The sequence below is a fragment of the Natrix helvetica genome (assembly GCF_964273705.1).
Source record: "Natrix helvetica genome assembly, chromosome: 1".
NCBI classification, from domain to species: domain Eukaryota; kingdom Metazoa; phylum Chordata; class Lepidosauria; order Squamata; family Natricidae; genus Natrix; species Natrix helvetica.
The window spans coordinates 122,429,810-122,443,536 of record NC_138548.1 but is presented as its reverse complement, the minus strand read 5'-3'; the positions used below and the strand labels follow the sequence as shown (position 1 = coordinate 122,443,536).

The following is a 13,727-nucleotide window of genomic DNA, read 5'->3' as shown; positions in this document are numbered from 1 at the left end:
GCCCAAAGGAACCACTCTTACCTTCATTTTTTTAATAGTATTTTCCAGTTGATTGAGGTACTTCCGACAATATTCAATGCTGGGCTGCAGTGCCCTGGACTCTCCAATGATACCTGCAAAATGCTGAAAGCATCTGCTGTATTGGCACAACCGCGTATCCTGTAATACAAATGGAGGAAGGGGAGAGAGAGACACTAAGCAGGGATATTACTGGCCAGACTCAGGTCATTTCTTCACTGGTGATTTATATTCCTTCCTAGCGTTAGCGTCATCTAAACACTGTGCATGTGTAACATTCTTGAGGACAAATGCAGGTATCATTTTTCAGTGGTGTTTTATGACATTAGAAGACTCTAAAAACCACTAGAGAAAAACGTTTTGGTGACATCTTCAAGCAGAAGAAAAATCTTTGTCCTTGAGGGAACAAAATCCAGGGCCTTCGTGAACACATAAAGTCCTACTCTGGAGCTACAAGAATACAAACCTTTCGCTTCTGACAAGGCAACTCTTGCCAAGGATGTCACTGCTTTATTCCAATAGTATCTGTGGATGAGAGGGATGGACTCCACACCCCACAGACAGGGGCTGTAGCAGAGGGGGTATTCAGCAGGTTCTGACCAGTTCTGGAGAACCGGTAGCAGACATTTTGAGTAGTTCAGAGAACCAGTAAATACCACCTCTGGCTGATCCCACCCCCTCTATTCTCTGCCTCCCGAGTCCCAGCTAATCAGGAGCAAATGGGGATTCTGCAGTAACTTTCCCCTACAGTGGGAAGGGAATGGAGATTTTACAGTAACCTTCCCCTGCCACACCCACCAAGCCACGCCCACCAAGCCATGCCCACAGAACTAGTAGAAAAAAAAATTTGAATCCCACCACTGGGCTATAGGCTTGCTATCCAGTTAGAACATATCTTCAGTTGACTATTTTTTAAAAACAGCCTCCAACTTCACCAATGCCAGGAATCTCAACAATACTTGGTTCAAAGCACCCTGTTTTCCCTGTGCTAATTGCAAATATCTCATTCTTTCTTTTGCCCAGACTGTATAACATTTCAGTTTTTAAACTTCTCCACACTGCTGAACTGCATGAGTATTCATTCATTTATTGCTTTTGAGAGTTGACCAGAGTCAATTGCTGAAGTCTAGAGAGGCAATTCTGAACTAAGTCTGTAGCAGCCTTCAGGCTAATGGAGCAGCTTCTTCCCATCTACTCAAATGCCTTCTTACCATATCCGTAGATTGGTCTCTGAAACCACCAGTACATACAGGTCCTCTTAACTCTCTAACTCCAAAGCCTTCGTCCTGCAAATTAGAAAAAGAATAACAAAGCCTGGATTAAAGAATTGGCCCTAAGTCATTTCAGTTGTAAAACAGTAATGATTATTTTTCATTCCTTTGGTTCATTATAAAGATGATCTTCTAGTAGCGATTTATATTCCTAAAGGTTGACCTTGTATCATCCATACAGAAGGGGGTGGGATGTCTCGTGGTTTAAAGCAGGATTTGCAGAAGTACAAATGATCCTTTAGAAGAGGAAGAATTGCCCAGTAATAGCAATAACACTTGGACTTAACCACTTATGGACCTCTCTAAGCGGTTTACAGAGTCAGCATATTGCCCCCAACAATCTGGATCCTCATTTTACTGACCTCAGAAAGATAGAAGGCTGAGTCAACTTTGAGCCAATGAGAATCAAACTGCCGAACTGCTGGCAGACGGCAGTCAGCAGAATGAGTCTGCAATACTGCGTTCTAACCACTGAACCACCACTTTAAGGGTACTTCCTCATGACCATGTTAACATGCATTCCTCCCAGAAAAGGAGATAGAAAAGGGACTAAATGAAGAACAAGAAGATATTACAGAAGAGAAAGAGTTTGAAAAAGAAAAAAAAATACTCAGATGATTGTATTGGGATTTACAGTGACACACCCAAAGGAGACAAGGGGGAAGTGGCCCCCAAAAAGTGGAAATTAAACAGCAAAGGTGGGAATAATGGGGAAAGATTAGGGAAAAAACTGGGGAAACTTACTACAACAATAGAACTAAAAGGGAGAAAAAAAAGTGGGAAGAAAAAAATATAGAAACTACAAAAACAAGAAAAAGCTAGGTGAATGGGTGGAAAGAAGAGAATATAAGACAAGTGGAGTTCCTGAGAGACTAAGAGAAAATGATTGAAAGGAGGAAAGAAGGAAAAGGATTTACTAATAGAATAGAATGAAATACGGTAATATTGCCAATGCTATATAGCTAATAGGATGTGTGGGAAACAGATTAATATTATTAATTGTTGGATAATTAATTAAGTGAAATGTTTACTGTACAAAATTAAATTTGAGGATGTATGTTATCGATAGCAAAACAGAATAATAGATGGAAATGAAATGTTAAATTTGATTAACTTGGAAGAGGAAATAATGATATGGTTTATATATTAAGAACAAATCAAAGTTAAGTTGGAAAATATGGAAAGAAAATAAGATGGCTGAAATCTAAAATGAAAACATGATGTCAAATGAACTATGCATAAGACAGGGGTGTCCAAACTTGGGAACTTTAAGACTTGTGGACTTCAACTCCCAGAATTCCCCAGCCAGCCATGCTGGCTGGGGAATTCTGGGAGTTGAAGTCCACAAGTCTTAAAGTTCCCAAGTTTGGACACCCCTGGCATAAGAGAAGAAGTAAAGGGGGGAAACCCAGGCAACACTTTGTTTATAAAAGAAGTTAAAATATGTAAAAAATAATAATAACACGCATTTCTTCCTTTCTTGAGTCAGTGGGAAATTAGGTTAGCAAACATCTACTGCCCTGCTCAGACAGCCAAGCTTCACTATGTCTCAGCCATGAAGCTGGACAGTGAAACTTTTCTCAGACACTTGGCAACTGGCTTGCATTTATGATGGTTGCAGTTCAGATGATCCCCTTTTGCAAACTTCTGACAAGCAAAGTCAATGGGGAAGCCTGATTCACTGAACAACTGTGTTACTAACTTAATAATTGTAGTGATTCAATTAGCAGTTGGGGCAAGAAAGATTGCAAAATGGAGCAAAACTCATTTAACTGTTTTGCTTAACAATGGAAATTTGGGTCTGAATGGCAGTCGTAAGTCAAGGACCATAGCAAAACAAAAAGCAAAAAACCCATAACTGCCAGTCAAGAAAGCGCTCCGAAAGAGATTGACAGAGTTTTCTGTTGATTATGCCACTTTGTTTGTGTGCTCTCCCAATTGGAAAATGGATAGTTCTGTGGCAAAAAGAAAATCAGAATTGATCTCTTGGAAGACAGGCATTTGATCTGAAAGCACTTTCTGGGAAATCAATATATCTGTGTCAAAAGCAACCAATTCAACAAAAAAGGTATGTAAATCAGAGAGGTAGCTAATCTTTCTCACAGCCAATCCAAAATAGGCTTATGGCTCTTTTGCTACAGGCCTGCAAAGGCCAGCTCTGCAAGCTCCAAAATTTTCTGTTTTCTCTGCTTAGCCTCCTTTTGAACTCCAGCTTTTTTGCTAGCTCTTGACAAATAAAATGAATGACACTGGAAGGAGAGGCATATCTAATATGGGTAATATATGTTGGGCTGATTCTACCCTCCACCTGACTATGCTTCTGTCAGTAAGGAGAGTAAAGCTTTTCAGATTTAATACACCTTGAAACTGTTGCTGCTTGCTGTCAGCTTAAGCAAAAATAATACTACAGTACACCATGTAACTTCATGCACATGAGAACAAGGTGATGGTAAAAATGTTGCCAGTTCCTACAATGGTTAAGTACATGAACCTTAGTCGAGCAGAAGGCACAATTCATGGGAGAAGAAAGAGCCTACCATCAGCTCTTGTACGTACCACTAAGGTCTTGTAGAAGTCCTTCAGGCTCTTCTTCAAGCGATTGATGATTGAGATAGCATTGGGTAATTCTTCCAAACAGGTGGGTCCAGGTCCAATGGGACAGCCATGAGATAAACTCCAGCCAACTGCCATCAATGACATCAGCAATACCAATTTTTGCTGTCCTGCAGGATGTGAACATTGAACCATTAAGATATGCCATTAAAGCTAATACTAGAACAACTGTGTGTGCTTTTCTGCATGAGTACTGGTCATTAAATGGACTCAGCCAGATTTACTTTCAAATACCCAATGGGTTGCGTTTCCACAAAAGAGCCCAACCTCAAAATTAGTCTTCTTCTACTGGCATCTTAGATACATTGGAATTTCAATTTTCGGAGTTTCCATTCATCCCAATGGATATAGAGGCTGTCGGATAAGAGCAGGGTGATGGAGGTAGTCATAATACAATGGAACATAGATTTTCTAGTTGAGGGACAAGGACTCTGCCACAATTTGAAATTACTGTGATTGCCACCATCCCATGACAGAGTTGAGCTGGTAACTTTGATAACTTTGATAACTTTGATAACTTTGTACTTTCCCTGCCACCCACTTATGAACTGCACAGGATTTTTTGTATTGGACCATACAAATACATATAAAGAATTAGATGTAAAAGTGTGTGAGAGGGGATATAATGTATTACATATTTCTTTGGAGCAAATTAAGAATTGGGGGAAATGTTTCTCCAGGCCCTGCAGCAATTCAATACAATACAATACAATAGTAGAGTTGGAAGGGACCTTGGAGGCCTTCTAGTCCAACCCCCTGCCTAGGCAGGAAACCCTATACCGTTTCAGACAAATAGCTATCCAACATCTTCTTAAAGACTTCCAGTGTTGGGGCATTCACAACTTCTGGAGGCAAGCTGTTCCACTGATTAATTGTTCTAACTGTCAGGAAATTTCTCCTCAGTTCTAAGTTGCTTCTTTCCTTGATTAGTTTCCACCCATTGCTTCTTGTTCTACCCTCAGGTGCCTTGGAAAATAGTTTGACTCCCTCTTCTTTGCGGCAACCCCTGAGATATTGAAACACTGCTGTCATGTCTCCCCTAGTCCTTCTTTCTATTAAACTAGACATACCCAGTTCCTGCAACCGTTCCTCATATGTTTTAGTCTCCAGTCCCCTAATCATCTTTGTTGCTCTTCTCTGCACTCTTTCTAGAGTCTCCACATCTTTTTTACATCGTGGCGACCAGAACTGAATGCAGTATTCCAAGTGTGGCCTCACCAAGGCATTATAAAGTGGTATTAACACTTCACGTGATCTTGATTCTATCCCTCTGTTGATGCAGCCTAGGACTGCGTTGGCTTTTTTGGCAGCTGCTGCACACTGCTGGCTCATATTTAAATGGTTGTCCACTAGGACTCCAAGATCCCTTTCAATTTAAAACAGTGATTTTTTTTCTTTTTCTTTTTATTCTCAGGATCAGAAACTTAATGGAAGTGAAGATGTTATGATATGGCTTGTCATCAAACTGAGGGATTGAATAGTAAAAAATTGTGACAGTGTGAATGTGCCTGAGCGATTACTGCCTGGAAGAATATTCAACAAACTATCTTTTCATTTCATTTTAGAAGTTGGATTATGAAAGCTTCTTTTTCTATATTTGAAGCAAGTAATGAACTGAAGCACTTAAATACTCTTACTTTAGGTGCAAAGATCTTTTTAGGTATCCAAAATCCCTCCAGAAGGAAAGGGAGATGCTATAAACCTTAGCACACTATTTAAAATCCAGGCTTTGGTTTGTTGTTATTATTTTGCTTTGTGAGAAATATGTAATGAGTTAAGATTTTTTTCTAATAAAATTAGGATGGAATTATGAAATGTGCATTTGGTTTTGATAGCACATTCATTTTATAGGTAATAACAAGTAAGCATAATTCAGTGACAAAATATAAGTAGATTAACTTAAATCCAGACAAGTTTTTTAAAAGTCCTGCTTGAAAATGTAGGCAAAGCACTGGTCTCCTGGAATAGCAAGTATGCCTAGTTAGTATGACTGAAAGCTACTTTAGATGTCTTGAGATGTTGTGGAACTAAAATATAAATGATAAGGAAATAAATGTTCTGCAAAATGAGCTACAGCTGTATCTGCCATCCCAACAGGCTTTCTCAGAATACATTGGGGTCCGAAAGACATTTAACATATTGAACAATAGTATGGAAGCCCTTAATAAATGGCTACCAATGGGTCTTGTCCGAAGTGCTCCAAACAAAATTTCTAAGATCTCTAATTGCAGCATTCAGTGGGGTTGCTAGTGCCCTCTTCCTTGGTCTAGAAAAAGGGATGCCAAAAACCAAAGTTGATGTTAAATTATTGGCTGAAAGTCCAGTTCTTCCCTCTCAAGACTACTTCTATTAATAGTAATCAATGGTTGCCCCTTGAGCTGGAACAGCATCATAGAACAAAACCTAATGAGTGATGGGTTATCGTCAGAGCATCTATGAACCTTGGGCTATGACCGTACCAAACACAACTTCTCCAAAGATTTAATGTCATTGAATTTCAGGCAGAAGTAAATACCTTGTCACTGAGAAATAGGACTTGGATGACAAAGAGCTTTTGGGAAACAATCAATTGTCTCTCTTCACTTGACATTCCCCAAACTAAGAAAAGGCCTCTTTTGGACAAGGCATAATATTTTGCCTTCAGCATTACTATAGGGAGGATACTCTTAAATTTCTGTTTAAGAAACATGCCCTCCAAAATGTGTCATTTTATTGTGCCTTCTCTAGAGATATTTGTAATGCCTATATCCCACCCTCTTTTACATCAGTGCCCTAGGTGATCTGACATTCCTTATATCTTCATCTTTTTTTTCAGATTGTAAATTGTAACTCAGATCAGAGTAAAGTACTGAGCAGCAGCCCTGAAAATTTGACATCAATTGGGGTAAGTCTCCCACAGTTGTAACATACTTTTTATATCAACTATACCAGTGGTCATCAACCTTTTCTTTACCATGACCCCTTTAAATACATTCTATGGCCATGAACTATGGCCATGGACACCACCCAAGACTTAATTCAAGATTTAAGTCATAACATTTCTTCAAGCTTTTATGGACCACCTGTGACAATATCGTGGGGCACACCACAGGTTGAGAACACTGAACTATACAATTACCTATATTAGGTAAAAGGTAAAAATTCTCCTTGCACATATGTGCTAGTCGTTCCCAACTCTAGGGGGCAGTGCTCATCTCCATTTCTAAGCCAAGGAGCCAGCGTTGTCGGAAGACATCTCTGTGGTCATGTGGCTGGCATGACTAAATGCCGAACGCGCACAGAATGCTGTTATCTTCCCACCAAAGGTGGTTCCTATTTTTCTACTTGCATTTTTACTTCCGAACTGCTAGTTTGGCAGAAGCTGGGACAAGTAATGGGAGCTCACTCTGTTACGTGGCACTAGGGATTCGAACCGCTGAACTGCCCACCTTCTGATCAACAAGCTCAGCTTCTTAGCCAGTGAGTCACCACTCAGACTATATTAGTCTTATTTCATTGTTTTAGTTGTTTTTAGTTATACCTTCTATTTCTAGCCTTTGGCTGTAATGAAAAAAAAATTGACAAAATTTTTCCATGCCGTTACATACCTTCTACTTTCTATAAAAGTAACATTCCTGGTTGCACTGTTTTTTGCAAGATGCAATCTATTGCACATTCTTTTTCTGATCAACTTTCCATTTTTCCAAGCAAAGCACTGCAGTGCAGCTATTTCTCTTTATTTTATTTTATAAACGATAGATGTTTTTAAGGCTCTTTTGGAGGAACTGGTGCTTTGCTTTATAGCATCTTATATCGTCTCCTTTTATTTGTTTATTTTACCAAAGGAAACGTTAGCTCAGAAAATTGCTATCATTTATCTGTTGACCTACTTGCATATTTAAATATCTGGGTAAAAGGGTTTTCATTTTATTTAATAACTTGCCTATTACATAACCTTTGCAAGGGTAGGTTGCAATTTTAAAAAGTCAGAAATAATTTAAAAAAAACATTTAAAACTTGTTCTTAAAAAGTTATTTTGAATGAGGCCTGGACATATTTTTTGTTCCTTTCTCTTCCTCTGGTCACTCCTCATTGACATTAGAGATAGCTATCTTGTAGTAGAAAGACACACACACCTGCCGTAGGAATTTGAGCCAGGCAGCAAGGTTGTGAGATCACACACATACCCTATCTAGAATGATATACTACTTCCTTTCCTGAGAAAAAGGAGAAACTTTGTTTATTTATACCCTGGAGCAGAATGAGTCTAAAGGGACTTGCCCAAGCCACTCAGCCAAAAAGGAAAATAGAATATTAGCTACTGAAAGTAGGACTACAAGAAGCAAAGTATCTTAGTTTATGGCTGTTGTCAAGGTCAAGCAAACCTGCCTGAAAAGAGATGCTGCTGATATTCCATGCAACCAATATGATGAAGTGTTGGTCATTTCATCCATAAAGCTCCCACATGCCCACACTTGATACTAACGTGTGCCCCGTCTGTAACAATCTACACTGAGAAAGCACTCAGTGAGAAAGTATGGGTGGGCTTCTCAGAATTTCATCTTGGCAAACATACAGTAATAGCAATCTATAGGGAATAGACATGAAAACATTTCTCCAAACAATCAAGTTCCAATGCCCCGTTTCTCTCATTTCTGCCTCATGCCAAAAATTCTTGCTAGTGCAAGGTGAGCAGCATTTTGTTCTTGGCACAGATCCTACAGTTTTACATCCTTGTGTTGGGGAGCACCACCTATTTAAATTCTACCATTGCCCTGCCAGGAAAGAGAAATCAAGTGGCAATCCTAGACTCACCCACTCTGAGCATGCACAGCCTTGTTGACATCTTAGCAGGCCCCAGGCATTCTCTTACTTTACTTGCCACAGTGGGCAAAACATGATCAACACATCTACCCTCTGTTCCTAGGTGGACTAAGCATACCATAGAAGTTCAACAACCGAAATCCTGAATCAGCAAGGGAAGCTATTAAGAATCTTGGACAGATGGAAAAAAACTAAACAACAAAACAACCTTCTCAGTTTTCATTCAAGCACCCAAACAAGATTCCTGATTTTCAGCACAACTCAGCAGTGGAGGTTGTTGGCAACTCTGCTCCCACTGATGAGAGCTCAGCAGTGAATTGCACTGAGCAACATTTGCCTTCAGAACTTGCATTGCTTCCCAAAGTCTCTATAGAGATCATCCCAAAGTCTCTATGCAGATCATCCCAAAGCCACTACAGATATCAGCCTTAGTCTTTCATCTCCCCTTTCCTAAAGGCCAGCTGGTTGAATAATCCCTTTCCTCAGCTATCTAAACCTAAGACATTGCTCACCCAGACAACCCAACTTTCCACTTCAGAGCAAGAGAATACAACGCCCTACAGCAGCTTCTACTCACGCTGCTTCATCCTGCTCCAAGTTAGGTGCTTTCCCACTTCTTAATTGTCCCTCTTTTGCCTTCCAGGGTCTTTATATCTTACCTGTTTGCTTGTGAGCACACCCCTATTCTGACATCATTCTGGGTTTCCAAGAAAAGCAACTCGAATGGACAAGAAGTAAACATGTGACCAAAGATAAAAGATTTTAACATTTGGACACTTCTGGGTGAGGCAGGACAAGGTGGAACAAGACATGACAATCTATCAATGGTCTCCAGGAGAGAATGACCAAATGAAATGTCCAAGGATTGGAAGACAATGGTCAATTTGGATTTTTTTTTTAAGTGGGTGGGTGAGGTTCCGAAGATAAGCTTCAGATCAGATTTCTGGCTTCAGACAGGCAAAGATTTGAAGTTGTTGCTGAGACTTCAGCTCTGAATTAAAACTGGAGAGAAGGTCCAGAAGAGCTATTTAGCAATAGTCTGGAATACACCTTGTTGTATAATTCAGGCAAAATAGTTTGATACCCCCCCAAAAAAACCAACCCCTCTCTAAGTTAATGTATAAATGTAATAATTTTGAGCTGATTATACTGAAATAGAGGTAATGTTAGAGATGCTTGGGCTAACTTTATGCAGGCACCTCTTCCATACTTCTTTCTTTTTTTTTTCTTTTTGTACCATTCAGGCAGTGATGATGACTGCCTGGACTGGTCCCTACAATTTTCTTGACAATGTTTATCAGAACTGGTTTGCTATTGCCTCCTTTCTAGCACTGAGAGAAGTGACTGGCCCAAGATAGGACTAGAACTCAGAGTCTCCCAGTTTCTAATCTGGTGCCTCAACGACTACACCTAATTGGCTCCCTGTACATAGTCAGATGATTTGTGGGGCAGGAGGGAGGAATATCATAAAGCCATGAAAATGATTATGCCTTTTGATAAATACACACAATGCAATTGCATTTGGAATTTACTCGTACACTTCTAATTGTTCTTTATTAAGTAGAATTAATAGAATAACAGAGTTGGAAGGGACCTTGGAGGTCTTCTAGTCCAACCCCCTGCCTAGGCAGGAAACCCTATACCACTTCAGACAAATGCCTATCCAACATCTTCTTAAAAACTTCCAGTGTTGGAGCATTCACAACTTCTGGAGGTTGTTCCACTGATTAATTGTTCTGTCGGGAAATTTTGCCTTACTTCTAAGTTACTTCTCTCCTTGATTAGTTTCCACCCATTGCTTTATTAATACTACAAGATTTTATTTATTTATTTATTTAGTGTATAGCATCTACAGAGGTCATGCAATCACTGATACACAGGTAGTCCTCAACTTACAAGGGTTCAGTTAGTGACCATTCAAAATTACAACGGCACTGAAAAAAGTGTCCATTTTTCACAGTTACGACCTTTGCAGCATCCCCATGATCAAAATTCAGATGCTTGTCAACTATTTCATACTTATGACCATTATAGTGTCCCGGGGTCATGTAATCATATTTTGCGACCTCCTGACAAGCCAAGTCAATGGAGAAGCCAGGTTCACTTACCAACCATGTTACTAATTTAACAACCACAGTGATTCACTTAACAACGGTGGTGAGAAAAGTCGTAAAATGGGGCAAAACATACTAACAAATTTCTCACTTAGCAACATAAATTTAGGGCTCAACTGCAACGTAAGTTGAGGACTATTTGTCTTTCAGTGATTGCATGGTCTCTGTAGATTATAAATAAAATCTGCAAGATTAAAAAAGGGGTTGTAAAAATGGTGAGGGGATGCATTTCTTCTGAGGAGAAGTTGAGGGTGTTTGAGGTTTGAGGTTCTTTGGTTTAAGAAAAAAGATGACTAAAAGGGGTGGATTCTTGACACATTTTTATAAAATTAGTATGAAGGAAATGGACAGACTATTCCTTCCTCTCCATTTCTTGTAAGTATAGGACTCAGAATGACTCAATGAAGTGGATTCAGGACAAAAGGAAGCATTCATTTATTTATCAAATTTCTATTGTGCTGCAATCAAATGACTCTCACAGCTTACGTAGAAAATAAAACAAGTTAAAACACCTACAGGCTGATGAAAATCCCAAAGAGAGGCAATCAAAAATGTCACAAACCAGAGATAACAAAAAAAAAATGACAAAAAGTAGCAAAAAGAATAAATGTACAAGCTTAAGAGAACGTTCTTCTTCAAAGTAGTTCTGTCTTTTCAAAATCTAGCAGGGAGTAGATGTCCATTGGGAAAACCATTCCAAAGGAAAATCTGACTACAGATGTCCCAAAGGAGCTTTTTTCAAAAGGCAATGGGACTTTCTCTAATTTTCCTTGGAAACAAAGGAAGTCCAGTTGTCTTTTGAAAAAGTACTTTTGGGACAACCATAATGTGGATGACGGAGAATCTCCATAGACATCTAACTATGAATGACTAACTGAGTCCAAGGAGGGTGTAATGGCTTCATAAAGGAATAATTAGTTTACCGTACCAGTGAGAACCCCTGGCTAAGGAACTCTATGCCAGAGCCCTGGCTTTGCCTGTTGAATTTTAATTCACTTCATTCAGTGGTGGGTTCCTAATCGGTTTACTACTTGTTCACTGAGAGGGTGTTTTACATGCGCGCTGCACGCTTCACTTGCTCACGCACCCTCCACGCGTTGCTGTGCATGAACAGTTGGCTGAAAGCTATTCTGCACACACTCAGAAACTACAGAAGAGACCAGGGAATCAGTTCAGGGCCATGGCAGGACTGGGTCGCTGCCAGTTCTAGTGACCCAGGCCGCCATACCACTACCAGTTCGGCTAAACCAATCCGAACCGGTAGGAACCCACCACTGGCTTCATAAGAAGCAAAGGGAAGTCAGTATGCCAAGCCCCTCAAAGACTTAACTAATTTACAAAGTACACCTCGGAATAGGCTTAACTTGCTGTCTTCTCCAGGGATACGCGGTTGTTCTTGCCCTTGTGTTCATAGTCTTCCACATTCTTGTTCCCTAACTTTTTGTGGATAGCATGCCCTCATGACTTTGCCTTTTTTCCTTCCTAGCCCATTACTGAGGCAGCTCTAAGTTGCATTTAACTATTCCAGTTTGTTTCACCAAGTGTCAGGGCAGGGATCAGGCGCCCAGGCAATTGCTTTTTTTGGATCCAGAGGCAATGAACTAAATGAAATAAAGTAAATAAATGGGTTTTAAAGGGACTTTAAAAGGGATAATAAAGGGACTTTATTATTAGCTCAGGCAAATAGATTTTAAAGCATAACATAAAAAGCAGACATCCTGAACAAGATAATACCCAAATCTATTACCAGCTGGCAGGAACAGAGATACCCCAAGGGTGGCCAATTCCCACAATATTCGCATTGCTACGCATGCACAGTTGGCTGAAAGCTATTCTGCACATGCTCAGAAACTACAGAAGAGACCAGGGAACCAGTTCAGGGCCATGGCAGGACTGGGTCGCTGCCAGTTCTAGTGACCCAGGCCGCCATACCATTACCAGTCCAGCTAAACCAATCCGAACTGGTAGGAACCCACCATTGGCTTCATAAGAAGGTGCTGGGATCAGTGGTGGGATTCAATTTTTTTTACTACCAGTTCTGTTAGTGTGACTTCGTGGGCGTGGCAGGGAAAGGATGCTGCAAAATCCCCATTCCTGGGAGAAGGATACTGTAAAATCTCCATTTCCACCCCGCTCTGGGGCCAGCCAGAGGTGATATTTGCCGGTTCTCTGAACTACTCAAAATTTCTGCTACTGGTTCTCTAGAACCTGTCAGAACTGGCTGAATACCACCTCTGGTTTCTATGCTAACTTTCAATAAATAGCAACAACCCCAAGGCAACATTTGACTTTGGGATGGGACTCAAAAGTCTGAGCCTTTCACAATGAGAAAAGCTTTGGACGTTTGTGAAGACTCCCACATACACACTTCTCTTTTATTCAATAAACAGGAGTAAAGAAAATAAGCAGGCTAACTCAGAATGTGCTCTAAACTTCTAAACTTTTCTTAATATGGATAAATCAAAACATGTCACTAAACTCCTAGCAATAACAATGGCTATGAATATTAGAATGGATTGAAATTATACACCCAGTCAGAAAAGTTGTAATATTTTCTAATCAAAACATGAAGAAAGAGAAGGGATAGCATTTCTTTCATAGATATGACGGATGTAACAAAGACAGCATTCATTGCAGTCAGTGACTGCGTAATATTAATTAGACTTCATGGACGATCTTTAACATGACAGTTATCCATATTTATGCTGCCGTCACTGATGCAGAAAAAAGGAGGTTAATGAGTTTTATGGTCAAGTTCAACCTGAATCAGCAAACACGGAAACAAGTTGTACTGCTTGCAGCTGGAGATTGGAATGCCAAAGTTAGATATAGTAAAGAGGAAAACATAGTTAGACTGCATGCCCTAGGAAAGAGACATGAAGCAAAGCAAAAATTACAAATTTCTGCC

General features: G+C 39.9%; 1 protein-coding gene across 1 annotated transcript in view; it reads right to left on the bottom strand.

The window, feature by feature from the left end:
* Positions 1-13,727, bottom strand: part of LOC309384995 (uncharacterized protein) — a 41,454-nt gene that overhangs the window by 812 nt on the left and 26,915 nt on the right. The window contains exons 2-4 of the mRNA XM_081939017.1: positions 3,846-4,012; positions 1,230-1,304; positions 22-159 (exon numbers count right to left, since the gene is read on the bottom strand). Coding sequence (XP_081795143.1) covers positions 22-159; positions 1,230-1,304; positions 3,846-3,989 — 357 coding nt within the window. The 5' untranslated portion in view covers positions 3,990-4,012. The remainder of the gene's footprint in view (positions 1-21; positions 160-1,229; positions 1,305-3,845; positions 4,013-13,727) is intronic.